The 17,791-nt window shown below is 43.1% G+C and overlaps 1 protein-coding gene across 3 annotated transcripts in view; it reads left to right on the forward strand.

The window, feature by feature from the left end:
• Positions 1-17,791, forward strand: part of LOC109874406 (colorectal mutant cancer protein) — a 136,628-nt gene that overhangs the window by 72,000 nt on the left and 46,837 nt on the right. For all 3 annotated transcript variants that reach the window (XM_020466291.2, XM_031809220.1, XM_031809219.1), the window contains 2 exons: positions 5,200-5,363; positions 13,777-13,983. In XM_020466291.2, the coding sequence (XP_020321880.2) occupies positions 5,200-5,363; positions 13,777-13,983 (371 nt within the window). The remainder of the gene's footprint in view (positions 1-5,199; positions 5,364-13,776; positions 13,984-17,791) is intronic.

Here is a 17,791-nt window from a genome sequence, read left to right on the forward strand (position 1 = left end):
GCTTTTCTGTTTCACTAATAACTGCTTCGATCAGTGGTTCATATGAATCATCTCTCCCATGGAGAGACTGTTACCTATCTGTGCCCATAGATGTACTCTGTGACCTACAGTATCTGTGCATATCCTCCCTTGATGGATGGCCTGTTGCCAACCAACTGCTATAGGGTTGATGGCACCCAATACACAATTATCGGCTTCTAGCGGAGATCGAATGAGGAGCAGTTATGTGCGCGTGTGTATGTGGCTGTGTGTGCGCATGTGTGCTCGCATGCACACTCCCACAATGGAAAATTGATTCAGCAGAGTCCGTGCAGCAGTTCCTTCGAGACGTTATTTATTCTCCCCTCTATCAATGGTGCTGAGTGCACCCAGAAATCACTTGTCAATGGTAAAGAGCTTCATTGGTTTCTCTTCTTCCCTATTCTCAACGGTGAGCAGAGAGAGAGAGCAGAGAAAAACATATTTTTCATTCATTACAGGTCTTTGTCTCTAGCTGTAGCCGACACACACACACACACACACACACACACACACACACACACACACACACACACACACACACACACACACACACACACACACACACACACACACACACACACACACGGATTAAGTTTTGTTAATCATCACGTTCGTTCGCACAGCACTAATTACTTTCAAATTGTTGGCAAAACCTGCATTTACTTTGCCCCTCCAGCAGTAGGAGAAGGGGGGACATATGGAAAAACGTCTAAGTCGCTCTCCACATTTCCATATTCCACACAATGTACCCAGGCTATGTTTGTCTAGGTCTGGGAAGATACTAATAATCATCATCATCATCATCGTGGATGCAGTATGGCAGCAGGTGCTCAGCATCGGCATGGGGGTATTGGATGCTTTGCAGCGATTTTATTTATATGCTAATTTAAATTAGTTTCTGATGAGCCAATTTGATTCCTTCTGGAGATATGAAGATGACACAGTGAATAGGGAACTGAAGCTTTGAAAGTGGTACATGCCTTTTAGGGCTGACCCCATTTAGTCGACTGGTTGATTGTCTACTGATAGGCTGTTGGTCGACCAAGATTTCTTTAGTTGGGCAGTAGCAAAACAAATTGCTTCAATCATGGGGTACAAGACACCTGTCTGATTGGCGCCTGCCTGAGTGGACTGATCCATTGTGGAGGCAGTGAGGATGGCACAGTCCGTCACTCTAAGGCTACTGAAATTGTACAGTGCAGACCCCTAGACTTTTTCCACATTTGTTACGGTCGTGTGTTCCGTCGTGTGGTCAGGTGCCACAAAAACGGACTTAGGAAAATTGCAATTGGCTCAGAACAGGGCAGCACGGCTGACCCTTGGATGTACATACAGAGCCAATATGCATGTCAATCTCTCCTGGCTCAAAGTGGAGGAGAGATTGATTTTATTACTACTTGTATTTATGAGAGGTATTAAGATGTTGAATGCATCGTGCTGTCTGTTTGAACTAGTGGCACACAGCTCGGACACCCATGAATGCCCCCCAAAACAAGCCACAAGGTCTCTTCACAGTCTCCAAGTCCAGAACAGACAATGGGAAGCGCACTACTACATAGAGCTATAACTACATGGAACTCTATTGCAAGGAGTAAAATTAGATTTAAAAATACACCTTATGGAACAGCAGGGACTGTGAAGCAACAAACATAGGCACAGACATATGCATACACACACACACACACGATAACATACGCACTACACACACGTACACATGGATTTTGTACTGTGGTAGTGGTGGAGTAGGGGCCTGAGGGAACACAGTGTGTTGTGAAATCTGTCAATGTATTGTAATTTTTTTTACATCGCATAAACTGCCTTAATTTTTCTAGACCACAGGATCCATAATAAATAAATACAAATCAACACATAATGACAAAGAAACAACAGGTTTTTAGAAATGTTAGCAAATATACACTGCCGGTCAAAAGTTTTAGGACACCTACTCATTCAAGGATTTTTCTTTATTTTTTACTATTTTCTACATTGTAGAATAATAATGAAGACCTCAAAACTATGAAATAACACATACGGAATCATGTAGTAATCATTAAGTAATTTGAGATTCTTCAAAGTAGCCACCCTTTGCCTTGATGACAGCTTTGCACACTTGGCATTCTCTCAACCAGCTTCATGAGGTAGTCACCTGGAATGCATTTCAATTAACTGGTGTGCCTTCTTAAAAATTTATTTGTGGAATTTCTTTCCTTCTTAATGCGTTTGAGCCAGTCAGTTGTGTTGTGAGAAGGTAGGGGGGTATACAGATGATAGCCCTATTTGGTAAAAGACCATGTCCATATTATGGCAAGAACAGCTCAAATAAACAAAGAGAAACGACAGTCCATCATTACTTTAAGACATAAAGGTTAGTCAATACTGAACATGTCAATAACTTTGAAAGTGCAGTCGCAAAAACCATCAAGCGCTATGATGAAACTGGCTCTCATGAGGACACCACAGGAATGGAAGACCCAGAGTTACCTCTGCTGCAGAGGACAAGTTCATTAGAGTTACCAGCCTCAGAAATTGCAGCCCAAATAAATGTTTCACTGAGTTCAAGTAACAAGCACATCTCAACATCAACTGTTCAGAGGAGACTGCGTGAATCAGGCCTTCATGGTCTAATTGCTGCAAAGAAACCACTACTAAAGGACACCAATAATAAGAAGAGACTTGCTTGGGCCAAGAAACATGAGCAATGGACATTAGACCTGTGGAAATTTACAACAGACTCTCTGGTGCGCTTATAATTTATTCAAATTATATTGTAATCTAACAGCACCTGTTTGGCACACATAATATGCACGCAGGGCTCTCTCCTTACTTTATTTTTCTTGAACTCCAGTACTTTCCACAACTAGTAAAATGTTTTCCACACCTGACTTCCCCTTTTACCTCCTGAGCAACCAAACATTCCCCAGTTTAGAGTTTATTTGTCACGTCTGCATCCATTTTGCTGTCACGTGTTATAGTGTTCAGAGTTTGTTATAACAGTTTATTGACGTGATTATGATCTGCTATAGGTCAGGCCCTGTTGGTCACGTCTATGCGATGTATACGTGTCACGTAAAAAGAGCCGGGGTTGAGGCAATAGGAAATGTTTTTCCTAAATAAATGAGGGATTTCGGTAACAGAACTTGAGGGATTTAGGTAACAGAAATGGCTGTAATTATGTTACAGCTTCAGCAACGCGGACAACGTAATAAACACTGTTGATGTTCTGTGGTGGTCGCTGCAGCAGGAAGGAGAGAGAGACAACACTATAAACACTGTTGATGTTCTGTGGTGGTCGCTGCAGCAGGAAGGAGAGAGAGACAACACTATAAACACTGTTGATGTTCTGTGGTGGTCGCTGCAGCAGGAAGGAGAGAGAGACAACACTATAAACACTGTTGATGTTCTGTGGTGGTCTCTGCAGCAGGAAGGAGAGAGAGACAACACTATAAACACTGTTGATGTTCTGTGGTGGTCGCTGCAGCAGGAAGGAGAGAGAGACAACACTATAAACACTGTTGATGTTCTGTGGTGGTCGCTGCAGCAGGAAGGAGAGAGAGACAACACTATAAACACTGTTGATGTTCTGTGGTGGTCGCTGCAGCAGGAAGGAGAGAGAGACAACACTATAAACACTGTTGATGTTCTGTGGTGGTCGCTGCAGCAGGAAGGAGAGAGAGACAACACTATAAACACTGTTGATGTTCTGTGGTGGTCGCTGCAGCAGGAAGGAGAGAGAGACAACACTATAAACACTGTTGGTGTTCTGTGGTGGACGCTGCAGCAGGAGGAGAGAGAGACAACACTATAAACACTGTTGATGTTCTGTGGTGGTCGCTGCAGCAGGAGGAGAGAGAGACAACACTATAAACACTGTTGATGTTCTGTGGTGGACGCTGCAGCAGGAAGGAGAGAGAGACCACACTATAAACACTGTTGATGTTCTGTGGTGGTCGCTGCAGCAGGAGGAGAGAGAGACAACACTATAAACACTGTTGATGTTCTGTGGTGGTCGCTGCAGCAGGAAGGAGAGAGAGACAACACTATAAACACTGTTGATGTTCTGTGGTGGTCGCTGCAGCAGGAAGGAGAGAGAGACAACACTATAAACACTGTTGATGTTCTGTGGTGGTCGCTGCAGCAGGAAGGCGAGAGAGACAACACTATAAACACTGTTGATGTTCTGTGGTGGTCGCTGCAGCAGGAAGGAGAGAGAGACAACACTATAAACACTGTTGATGTTCTGTGGTGGTCGCTGCAGCAGGAATGAGAGAGAGACAACACTATAAACACTGTTGATGTTCTGTGGTGGTCGCTGCAGCAGGAGGAGGCCGGCCAGCACAATCAAATCAATTGTGGTCCAGCTCGCTCTTGTCACGTGTGTGTTTTATGGTTGATTTGATGAAAACACATACTGTAGGGTGTGTCTATATATGGAAAAATACACGTTTAAAAATGCTGACCAATCGATGGTCGAAAGAACAGACGATCCTTGGTCGACCAAGATCATTTATTTAGTCGGGGACAGCCCTACATGCCTCAGTTGGTTGGAGCTTGCTGCTTGCCTTGCAACCCAGGGTTGTGGGTTTGATTTCCACAGGTGTTATCTGTAGTTCGCTGTGTTTAAATGTACTGAATTTCAATATTGTCATATAATATGAAAAATAATTGTCCTTCTTGTATCATTGTCTTTCTCTCAAATAGTTGTGCTGTGTGTTATGTTCTCTCTAAACAGCAGATGTGTGTGTGATGCGGTTTAATGAGTGCATTACTAGCCTGCAGCATGCCAGCAGCAGCGTCACCCAGTTAATCCAGGCACTCAGTTAAACCGTTAGCATTTAGTACATGGCTGGTTAGCAGTATGGCCCTAGCACACAAAACATCAACACTATGCTCCAAGGTCACCTTGCTCATGCAGACTACAGTAGCTGTGTTGTTCTAGCCACATTGTGGTTTGATTATTTGTTCCTAGATCAGTGTATCTGGCTCTAGTCCTACTATTTTGACCAGCATCCTGCACACTAGAATTCATTCATCTGGTTCCAGATCCGTTTGACTCTGGACTTCTTCCCTGTACTGCAGTGGCCTGAACTCCGTTTTTTCTGACATTACATTACATTAGGCTTTAAAACATGAATATGTTCCTAGACCAGTCTGAGCCGGACCTGTGCTTTCTCCCTGTAGACAACTGCAGTGACCTGAACTCAGAGCTGCAGCGGGTTCTGACAGGGTTGGAGAGCGTGCTGTGTGGGAGGAAGAAGAGCACATGCAGCCTGTCTGTGGCCGAGGTGGACCGCCAGATAGAGCAGCTGACCACCGCCAGCCAACACTGTGACCTTGCCATCAAGGTAAGACACCAGAAAATGACGAGAGGCAAATACTGAGACTCGTTTTAGGAAATCCTTTTCCTTCCATATAAACACAATTCATTGGTAGGAAAGCCTGAAGGAGGATAAAGAGTGGACAGAGCGAAAGAAAAACATGCAGGATAGATGAAAATAGGTTAACCTAATACTGGTACAAACATCTCCTATTAAATGCATTCACAGACGCTTAAAGAAAGGTAAATGGAAAACAGTGAGATTAGTTATAATGTAACTGTTGTATGATGTTGAACTGTCCTGCTGGAAGACCCAAGCCACTTCCAGTAATCTGTCAGCAGGGGTCCTGGGGTGACCCTGGGTTGTACCCACCAGTAACAGCCCGTCTCAGCCTGGGACGCCTGTGTGATTCAGACTGATGTCATAGACTGATGACGGGCCTGATGGTGGTCCCCACGGTGACACCTCAGCTCTGGTAATGGAAACCTGTCTGCCTGGCTGTCGTCTCCGTAGCGATGGGAGTGTCAGCAGTCCTAAGGGATTTCAGTCTGCTAGCTATTTCTTTCCTCGCAAACAGATAATACAACACACACATACACAGGGAAAGATGGGAGAATGAGAGAGGGAGAACGAAAGGGAAGTAGACCTATAGACACAGAATGTGACAGAGATGTAGAGAAATTAACCGTGAGCGAGAGAGACAGTTATGCTAAAGAAAGAGGTAGAGAAAGGAGAGAGGCAAAGTGAAGGACAGAGAAATATAGCAATTATTTTGCTGATGTTGCTTCCAGAGGCAGTTTGGAAGTCAATAGTGAGTGTTGCAAACAAGGACAGACGATTTTTACAAACTTCAGAACTCAGCGGTTCTGTGAGCCATTGTTGCTCCTAGACGTTTCCACTTCACACTAACCGGATTTAGAGTTGACCGGGACAGCTCTAGCAGGGAAGAAATTTGACGAACTGACTTGTTGGAAAGGTGGCATCCTATAATGATACCATATTGAAAGTCACTGAGCTATTCGCAAGGTCATTCTACTGCCAACGTTTGTCTATGGATATTGCTTGGCTGTGTGCTCGATTTTATACACCTGTCAGGAACGGATGTGGCTGAAATGGCAGAATCCACTAATTTGAAGGGGTGTCCACATAATTTTGTATATATAGTGTATGTCCTTCGTGTTAAGACTGTTAAAGGCATAACAGACAATCACTGTAACTGGCATTGAGTTGGTGACTGTCATAGCCCACTCACTGTAAGGTGGGAGAATGGATTTACTTGGCTTTATGTTATCAGCCTGAATGGACCTCCATCACAAACCATTGTGTCAGAGCTGCAATAGAGGACAGATGGAGACATATTACTGTAAAGAAAGAGAAATCAAGGTCCCTATGCTTGATGTTTATTCAGTGATCTACATTTTCTCATAAACTAATTGAACTTGGCTATCAATTTCAGCCCCTTTTGTTGGCTGATCACAGTGGACACAACCAGTGCTAGTCTGACCACTTAATGCTAACCCAGTTCCATTTTGTGGGAAGAAAAATAGACACCTTCACAGTTCCTGCGTCCTAATGGCGTCTCTTTCACATCTATAACAACAGAATTTTTGTAATTTGATAGAAACATTTATCCAGTGAGTATGAGAGGTGGAGCTGATTCCTACACCTACATATCCAGTCCTTTCAGATTTGCGAGGAGTCAGCCAAGGGTCTAGTGATGGGTTTGGGACACAGTATCCCATTGTGTGTGGACCCTATCCATTACCATTGACTAAGCCTATAAAAAGAATACCACACAGGCAAATGTGTATCTTCTCCAAGGCCATTTGTTGATATTGGGTGTTCATGCGACTCCACACGTTCCATAGCCGTAGCTGGGCTTATAAAACCGTACTTTATATAATATAAAGCCCAGGCTGTTATCTCTGGTTTTGAATCTGAATTTAGAGAAGTGAATTTGAATGCATCCAAGAAGTTGAATATAGGAAACTTTGAAAACTTCAAATAATAGTTTGTATCAACAATGAATGCAATATCTTCCATATTAAAACCAAATGTTAAGTGCATTTGGAAAGTATTCAGACCCCTTGACTTTTCCCACATTTTGTTATGTTAGACTTATTCTAAAATTGATTAAAAAAATTAAAAAATCCTCAATCGCCACACATTACCCCATAAGGACAAAGAAAGAAAAAAAGTATAATTTTTTTGCAAATGTATTAAAAATAAAAACAGATACCTTATTTACCCAAGTATTCAGACCCTTTGCTATGAGACTCAAAATTGACCTCAGGTGCATCCTATTTCCATTGATCATCCAGATGTTTCTATAACTTGATTGGAGTCCATCTATGGTAAATTCAGTTGTTTGGAAATTATTTGGAAAGGTACCTCTATATAATCCCCCACAGTTTACAGTGCATGTCAGAGCAAAAACCAAGCCATGAGGTTGAAGGAATTGTCCGTAGAGCTCCAAGACAGGATGTTGTCGAGTCAAAGATCTGGGGAAGGGTACCAAAACATTTCTGCAACATTGAAGGTCCCAAAGAACACAGTGGCCTCCATCATTCTGAAATGGGAGAAGTTTGGAACCATCAAGACTCTTCCTTGAGCTGGCCACCTAGCTAAACTGAGCAATCAGGGGAGAAGGGCCTTGGTCACGGAGTTGACCAAGAACCCAATGGTCACTCTGACAGAGCTCCAGAGTTCCTCTGTGGAAATGGGAGAACCTTCCAGAAGGACAACCATCTCTGCAGCAATCCACCAATCAGGCCTTTATGGTAGAGTGGCCAGACGGAAGCCACTCTTCAGTAAAAGGCACATGACAGCCGCTTGGAGTTTGCCAAAATGAGAAACAAGATTATTAAAATTATTATATTTTTCACATTTATTTCACCAGTTGAGAACAAGTGCTCATTTACAACTGCGACCTGGCCAAGTGTAAGGGATTTCCTCCTCTTCTTCCGAAGAGGAGAGGCGAAAAGGATCAGAGGACCAATATGCGGCGTGGTAAGTGTCCATGGTTCTTTTAATACGTAAATGTACACATGAACAACTGAATACAAAAACAAGAAATGTGAAAAAACCAAACAGCCCTATCTGGTGCAAACACAGAGACAGGAACAATCACCCACAAACACACAGTGAAACCCAGGCTACCTAAGTATGATTCTCAATCAGAGACAACTAATGACACCTGCCTCTGATTGAGAACCATACTAGCCCGAAACATAGAAATCCCCAAAGCAAAGCAGTGCGACACAAACACACAGTTACACATGGGATAAACAAACGTACAGTCATTAACACAATAGAAAAATCTATAGATAGTGTGTGCAAATGTAGTAAGATTAGGTAGGTAGTATATGGGGCTTTGGTGACAAAACGGATGGCACTGTGATAGACTACATCCAATTTGCTGAGTAGTGTTGGAGGCTATTTTATAAATGACATCGCCAAAGTCAAGGATCAGTAGGATAGTCAGTTTTATGAGGGTATGTTTGGCAGTGTGAGTGAAGGATGCTTTGTTGCGAAATAGGAAGCTGATTCTAGATTTAATTTTGGATTGGAAATGCTTAATGTGATTCTGGAAGTCGAGTTTATAGTCTAGCCAGACATCTAGGTATTTGTAGTTGTCCACATATTCTGAGTCAGAACCATCCAGAGTAGTGATGCTAGACAGGCGGGCGGGTGCAGGCAGCGATCAGTTAAAGAACATGCATTTAGTCTTACTTGCATTTAAGAGCAGTTGGAGGCCATGGAATGAGTGTTGTATGTCATTGAAGCTCATTTGGAGGTTTGTTAGCACAGTGTCCAAAGAAGGGCCAGAAGCATACAGAATGGTGTCGTCTGCGTAGAGGTGGATCAGAGAATCACCAACAGCAAGAGGGACATCATTGATGTATACAGAGAAAAGAGTCGGCCTGAGAATTGAACCATGTGGCACCCCCATAGAGACTGCCCGAGGTTGTCTTTTATTGATGGCGGTTATGATATTATTTAGGCCCTTGAGCGTGGCTGAGTTGCACCCATGACCAGCTCGGAAACCAGATTGCATAGCGGAGAAGGTACGGTGGGATTCGAAATGATTGGTGATCTGTTTGTTAACTTGGCTTTCGAAGACTTTAGAAAGGCAGAGTAGGATAGATATAGGTCTGTTATAGTTTGGGTCTAGAGTGTTTCCCCGTTTGATGAGGGGGATGACTGCGACAGCTTTTCAATCTTTAGGGATCTGAGACGATATGAAAGAGAGGTTGAACAGGCTAGTGATAGGGGTTGCAACAATTGCTGCGGATAATTTTAGAAAGAGAGGGTCCAGATTGCCTAACCCGGCTGATTTGTTGGGGTCCAGATTTTGCAGCTCTTTCAGAACATCAGCTATCTGGATTTGGGTGAAGGAGAAATGGGGGAGGCTTGGGCAAGTTGCTGTGGGGGTGCAGAGCTGTTGACTGGGGTAGGGGTAGCCACGTGGAAAGCATGACCAGCCGTAGAAAAAAGCTTATTAAAATGCTCAATTATCATAGATTTATCGGTGGTGACGGTGTTTCCTAGCCTCAGTGCAGTGGGCAGCTTGGAGGAGGTGCTCTTATTCTCCATGGCCTCTAGTGTCCCAGAACGTTTTGGAGTTAGTGCTACAGGATGCAAATTTCTGTTTGAAAAAGCTAGCCTTTGCTTTCCTAACTGTCTGTGTTTATTGGTTCCTAACTTGCCTGAAAAGTTGCACTTTTAAAGAATAACCAAGCATCCTCTACTGATGGAATTAGTTCAATATCCTTCCAGGATATCTGGGGCAGGTCGATTAGAAAGGCCTGCTCGCTGAAGTGTTTTAGGGAGCGTTTGACAGTGATGAGTGGTGGTTGTTTGATCGCAGACCCATTACGAACGCAGGCAACGAGGCAGTGATCACTGAGATCCTGGTTGAAGACAGCAGAGGTGTATTTAGAGGGCAGGTTGGTCAGGATGATAACTATGCGGGTGCCTGTGCAGGCTATCTCTACAGGAGATCACAACTCCACCCCCTTTGGTAGTTCTATCTTTGGTCTGATGAAACCAAGATTGAACTCTTTGGCCTGAATGCCAAGCGTCACGTCTGGAGGAAACCTGGTACCATCCCTACGGGGAAGCATGGTGGTGGCAGCATCATGCTGTGAGGATGTTTTTCAGCAGCAGGGACTGAGAGACTAGTCAGGATCGAGGGAAAGATGAACAGAGCAAAGTACAGGGAGATCCTTGATGAAAACCTGCTCTAGAGCACTCAGGACCTCAGACTGGTGTGAAGGTTCACCTTCCGACAGGACAACGACCCTAAGCACACAGCCATGGCACGCAGGAGGGGGACAAGTCTCTGAATGTCCTTGAGTGGCCCAAACGGACCCAATCGAACATCTCTGGAGAGACCTGAAAATGGCTGTGCAGCAACGCTCCCCATCCAACCTGACAGAGCTTGAGAGGATCTGCATAGAAGAATGGGAGAAACTCCCCAAATACAGGTGTGCCAAGCTTGTAGCGTCATACCCAAGAAGACTCAAGCCTGTAATCACTGCCAAAGGTGCTTCAACAAGGTACTGAGTAAAGGGTCTGAATACATATGTAAATATGATATTTCCAAAAACCTGTTTTTGCTTTGTCATTATGGGGTATCGTGTGTAGATTTAATCCATTTTAGAATAAGGCTATAACGTAACAAAAAGTGGGAAAAGTCAGGGTGTCTGAATACAGTGCCTTCAGATAGTATTCATACCTATTGACTTATAACACATTTTGTTGTGTTACGGCCTGGATTTAACATGTATGAATTTAATAAAAACGGCACTGTAAATATTCAAACCAAATTAAATATTTATTCAATTCAGTTTCAAATCGTGAAATACAAGTCCAAATTATGAACTCTATGATTCAATTTGTGCATTCCAAATTCCAAAATATGAAATTCCATTTCAGTATCCTAATACAAATGCAAAACTTTTGCTCCATAGCTGGCCTGGTATGAGACCTACAGCAGTCGATGAGACTTGGGAAGCTCATTCCATTTCCTTTCACTGTTTCTACCAATTTCCTCTTCATCAAACCCCTCCCCCCTCTCTCTCCTGCTCTCTCGCTATCGCTCTTGCTCTGTTTGGGAGCTGTGAGAGGGAGATGGATGGATGGAGGGATGAGAGGGCTAGATGGATGGAGGGATAAGAGAGGTTGACTCTCTGGGTTGGAGAGGAGATGAAGGTGGGACTCAAGCGTGTCTCTAAGCCCACTACAAACCTATGAATCACTCTGGCATCAGAGAGTGAGGATCTGTAAAGACAGACATGGTCATAGACTCTAACCATCTGCCATATCTCACACGTGCGTACGCACGCACTCACGCACATACAGAGTTATACACTCTGAAATATGGGCACTTTGCGAGATCAGGGGTTTCTTACACTAGATAAAAAAATGAAAAAGTCACATGTACATAAATCATAGTCTTGGATACTTGTTCTACTCATGTAAATTGAGATGCATGATGGACTACACTACCCACAAATTATTAACATACAAATTGTGAACTGCTATGTAGGGTAAAAGTCTGCAAAAACGAATGTGCCTGACATGTTAGATTTTCTTGTTTTGTCTGTCTCACTTTTGTTTTGTCTCCTTGTTAGTTTTTCTGATATAATTTTCTTGTCTCTTTCTTGGGGCTACTACAAGATACCAAATGGTTCTTCTTTGTGATGCCAATTCAATGAGTCCCAGAGAATCCACAGTCATTCACATTTGGTTACTAGAATTGTTACCATTAATCTCAATCTCAACACCCTATATACAGTTGACGTTTACATACACCTTAGCCAAGTACATTTAAAATCAGTTTTTCACAATTCCTGACATTTAATCCTTGTAAAAATTCCCTGTCTTAGGTCAGTTTGGATCACCACTTGATTTTAAGAATGTGAAATGTCAGAATAATAGTAGAGAATTATTTCCGCTTTTATTTCTTTCATCACATTCCCAGTGGGTCAGAAGTTTACATTACACTCAATTAGTATTTGGTAGCATTGCTTTTAAATTCTTTAACTTGGGTCAAACGTTTTGGGTAGCCTTCCACAAGCTTCCCACAATAAGTTGGGTGAATCTTGGCAAATTGCTCCTGACAGAGCTGGTGTAACTGAGTCAGGTTTGTAGGCCTCCTTGCACGCACACGCTTTTTCAGTTTTTCAATTTTCTGTAGGATTGAGGTTAGGGCTTTGTGATGGCCACTCCAATACTTTGACTTTGTTGTCCTTAAGCCATTTTGCCACAACTTTGGAAGAATTCTTGGGGTCATTGTCCATTTGGAAAACCCATTTGCGACCAAGCTTTAACTTCCTGACTGATGCCTTAAGATGTCACATAATTGTCCCTCCTCATGATGCCATCTGTTTTGTGAAGTGCACCAGACCCTCCTGCAGCAAAGCACCCCCACAACATGATGCTGCCACCCCCGTGCTTCACGGTTGGGATGGCGTTCTTCGGCTTGCAAGCATCCCCCCTTTTCCTCCAAACATAACAATGGTCATTATGGCCAAACAGTTCTATTTTTGTTTCATCAGACCAGAGGACATTTCTTCATGTGCAGTTGCAAACCGTAGTCTGGCGTTTTTATGGCGGTTTTGGAGCAGTGGCTTCTTCCTTGCTGAGCGGCCTTTCAGGTTATGTCGATACAGGACTCGTTTTATTGTGGATATAGATACTTTTGTACCTGTTTCCTCCAGCATCTTCACAAGGTCCTTTGCTGTTGTTCTGGGATTGATTTGCACTTTTCACACCAAAAGTACGTTAATCTCTAGTAGACAGAACGCGCCTCCTTCCTGAGCGGTATGACGGCTTCGTGGTCCCATGGTGTTTATACTTGTGTACTATTGTTTATAGAGATGAAGGTGATACCTTCAGGCATTTGGAAATTGTTCCCAAGGCTGAAACAGACTTGTGGAGGTCTACAATTTTTTTCTTCTGAGGTCTTGGCAGATTTCTTTTGGTTTTCCCATGATGTCAAACAAAGAGGCACTGAGTTTGAAGGTAGGCCTTGAAATACATCCACAGGTACACCCCCAATTGACTCAAATAATGTCGATCAGTCTATCAGAAGCTTCTAAGCCATGCCATCATTTTCTGGAATTTTCGAAGATGTTTAAAGGCACAGTCAACTTTGTCTATGTAAACTTCTGACCCACTTGAATTGTGATGCAGTGAATTATAAGGGAAATAATCTGTCTGTAAACAATTGTTGGAAAAATGACTTGTGTCATTCACAAAGTAGATGTCCTAACCGACTTGCCAAAACTATAGTTTGTTATCAAGACATTTTTGGAGTGGTTGAAAAACAAGTTGTGACTCCAACCTAAGTGTATGTAAACTTCCGACTTCAACTGTACACACGGCACTTTAAAATAAAATAATGTTCCCCCTCTTTCCTCCTTTCCCCCAGACGGTGGAGGAGATCGAGGGGGCCTTGGGCCGGGACTTCTACCCCAGCCTGTCAGAGGAGCGTATGCACTGGCAGAAGGAGCTGGCCGGCCTGAGGGAAGAGAACGAGAGCCTGACGGCCATGCTGTGCTCCAAGGAGGAGGACCTGAACCGCACCAAGGCCACCATGAACGCCATCCGGGAGGAACGCGACCGCTTGAGGCGACGGGTCAGTCAGCTGGGTCCTGTTATTAGGATTTTTTAAAAGCATTTTCTGTCATTTGGTTTATGGGTTTTATTCGTTTTTTGTGTACCTTTTGAGCCTTTCCACATGACTGTGTTGGTGGCTGACAGACTGGGGTGCATCGTTGCTTATTATTACTAAGACGGGTTTACATACATTTTTATTGAATCTGACCCATAAGTCAATACGATACAAAAAGGTATCTAGTGAGGTGGAAGGAAGAAAGAAGAGACTCAACATAGCTGTATGTTTCTTAGTTTGAATTCGCTTTCATGTATTTTATTAGATCCCGAACTTGAGCCTATTGCCAAATCTCTGGTAAATGTGTCCTAGTGTGAACCTGTTCTAGGCAGAGAACTAAGACTGAATCTGAATGAATAAAAAAATTCTCTCCACAGAGGCTCTAAGCTGCAATTATGGTCCACCATGTCCGTTGGATTGAAAGATCTGCGGCGATCAGTTCAAATATAGACATGTTCTCTGATGCTTTGTCGCTAGGCCACTGCATTGACAGACACTCGCACGTACCATTTCTAATTCCAGGAAGTTTATTCAGGGAAGTCTGAAGGAGAAGAAGACATTACTGGGCACCAGTGGCAAGACATGTGTATTTTTCCTTGCTCCTGCAAGAATGAACCCTTTGAATTTTCCAGCTGCGAACTGAGTTCTGCTTTCTGAACCAAACTATGGATGGTGCGCCGGTTGGGGCAGCCATCTGAATCAATACGTTGAGCATTTTTAGACACATAATCAAATCTGGTGTCCTCCCAAGGCTTGCTGGAGCTAGTTAGGACCGTAATGCGATTAGATGAATCGAGCGAAAAATGGCCAGGCCGACCTAACCAGCCTCACTAATTCTGGCGGGTCCACAAAGGAGTCCTAGACGCAGCAGAAAAAGCATCCCAGCTCAGCTCAGAGCGCTCGTTCCTCCCACCCTCTCAATTTCTCTTCTCCTCTTTCCTCTAATGAAATCTGTCTGTTTTACAGAGAAATTGGACAAATGCATTGCATTGCTATTTCAATGTGGGGCTCCTTAAAGGATTTGCTATGCACACACCAGCGTGTCTTGGGGGCCCGCTTACCCCCGCTCAGCCTTTTAAAATATGGATTCCCCCTCATTTGAGACTCAAGGTCCAGATACGATCTTAACTTTCCTTCCATAGGCTTTTGCCCTCCATTGAAGGATAGGTATTTACTGTGGTAGTAAGCATCTTTTACACCTTTTACAGTACCGGTACTGTATGTGTCTTGTCCACATAATTCAGCTGTGTCAGCATTTTGTTTACGATACAAAAGAGCGTTTGAATTTAAAGGCCAGATACAGAACACTATATATTGGCATGTCATTGTACGCCTTCTAAGCTTTTACAATGCACTCCACTCATAATAAGAATCACATATGTTGGACTCAACCACTTCCAGAGGAAACACCACAGTATAAGGCAGTGTATACTGGACCAAAATGTAAACGCACCATGGTAAGTGTTAGTCCCATGTTTCATGAGCTGAAATAAAAGATATGAGAAATTGTCCATACACACAAAAAGCTTATTTCTCTCAAATTTTGTGTGTAAATTTGGTGAGCATTTCTCCTTTGCCAAGATAATCCATCCAGTTGACATTTGTTGCATATGAAGAAGCTGATTAAACAGCATGATCATTACACAGGTGCACCTTGTGCTAGGGACAATAACAAGCCACTCTAAAATGTGCTGTTTTGTCACAAAATGCCACAGATATCTCAAGTTTTGAGGGAGTGTACAATTGGCATGCTGCCTGCCCGGAATGTCCACCAGAGTTGTTGCCAGCCTCACAACCACAGACCACGTGTAACCACGCCAGCCCAGGACCTTCACTTCCAGCTTCTTCACCTGCGGGATTGTCTGAGACCTGCCACTCGAACAGCTGATGAAACTGAGGAATATTTCTGTCTTTAATAAAGCTCTTTGTTGGGAAAAACTCATTCTGATTGGCTGGCCTGGCGCTGCAATGGCTGGACCTGGCTTCCAAGTGGGTATGCCTATGCCCTCCCAGGCCCACCCATGGCTGCGCCCCTTCCCAGTCATGTAAAATCCATGGATTAGGGCCTAATGAATGTATTTCAATTGACTGATTTCCTTATATGAACTTTAACTCAGTAAAATCGTTCAAATTGTTGTATATTGCCGTTTATATTGTTGTTCAGTATACTTTTTAAAATCAGCTGGATACAAGAACAGTCCTGGACAGATGTGCATGTGAGTCAAACAAAGTTCTCGGTTTATAAACTTGCCAGAACCAAATAGAACCAGAATCATATTATTTGCAGTTTCTTTTCTCAAGGATCATGAGGTGAGAAAGCTGGCTAGAGGACTAGTTCATAATGCCGCAGTCATCTGTGTCCTCAGCACATGGCAGCCATGTTTTCTTTTTCAGACCCTCGGCTCCCAGGGAGTTGCTCAGGAGAGGAGAACAGGAAAAACAGCAGTGTTCAAAGTCATGGCCAAGCTTTCCCTCATTCTTTTACATGCTCTCTATCTCTCTCTCACTCACATTTATTGGCTTGGGAAACATATCGTATGCTTACATTGCCAAAGCAAGTGAAATTAACCATACAAAGTGAACAGTCATTGTCTATATACAGTTGTCTTGACTTTACATTCATTCATCTGATGACTGTTATTTAATCCACTAACTATCTTTAATTGTTACCCGACTTTAAATTAATAATGTAACAATTAACTCATTAGGATTTGGGGCACCAAAGAAGAAGATGTTTAGAGAGTTACCATCTCCCGAATGAAGCTATACTGTATAAGGTCTTTACCTATTTCATCAAGAAACAGTCATCTTATTACTCATTGCAGTGGCTTGTGAAAAATGTTACCCCCCTTGGCATTTTTCATATTTTGTTGCCTTACAACCTGGAATTAAAATCGATTTTTATCATTATCATGTATCATTTGATTTACACAACATGCCTACCGCTTTGAAGATGCAAAATATTTTTAATTGTGAAGCAAACAAGAAATAAGACAAAAAAACAGAACTTGAGCGTGCATAACTATTCACCACCCAAAGTCAATACTTTGTAGAGCCACCTTTTGCAGCAATTTCAGCTGCAAGTCTCTTGGGGTATGTCTCTATAAGCTTGGCACATCTAGCCACTGGGATTTTTGCCCTTTCTTCAAGGCAAAACTGCTTCAGCTCCTTCAAGTTGGATGGGTTCCACTGGTGTACAGGAATCTTTAAGTCATACCACAGATTCTCAATTGGATTGAGGTCTGAGCTTTGACTAGGCCATTCCAAGACATTTAAATGTTTCCCCTTAAACCACTCGAGTGTTGCTTTAGCAGTATGCTTAGGGCCATTGTCCTGCTGGAAGGTGAACCTCCGTCCCAGTCCCAAATCTCTGGATGACTGAAACAGGTTTCCATCAATAATTTCCCTGTATTTAGCGCCATCATCATTCCTTCAATTTTGACCAGTTTCCCAGTCCCTGCCGATGGAAAAAAAAAAATGATCCCTGCCGATGGATTTCTTTCATGCCAAAAAGCTCAATTTGAGTCTCATCTGACCAGAGTACCTTCTTCCATATGTTTGGGGAGTCTCCCACATGACTTTTGGCCAACACCAAACATGTTTGCTTCTTCTTTTTTAAGCAATGGCTTTTTTTCTGGCCACTTTTCCGTAAAGTGTATGGCTTAAAGTGGTCCTATGGACAGATACGCCAATCTCTGCTGTGGAGCTTTGCAGCTCCTTCAGGTTTATCTTTGGTATCTGTGTTGCCTCTCTGAATAATGCCCTACATGCC

Source organism: Oncorhynchus kisutch, linkage group LG29 (genome assembly GCF_002021735.2).
Source record: "Oncorhynchus kisutch isolate 150728-3 linkage group LG29, Okis_V2, whole genome shotgun sequence".
Taxonomy (NCBI): domain Eukaryota; kingdom Metazoa; phylum Chordata; class Actinopteri; order Salmoniformes; family Salmonidae; genus Oncorhynchus; species Oncorhynchus kisutch.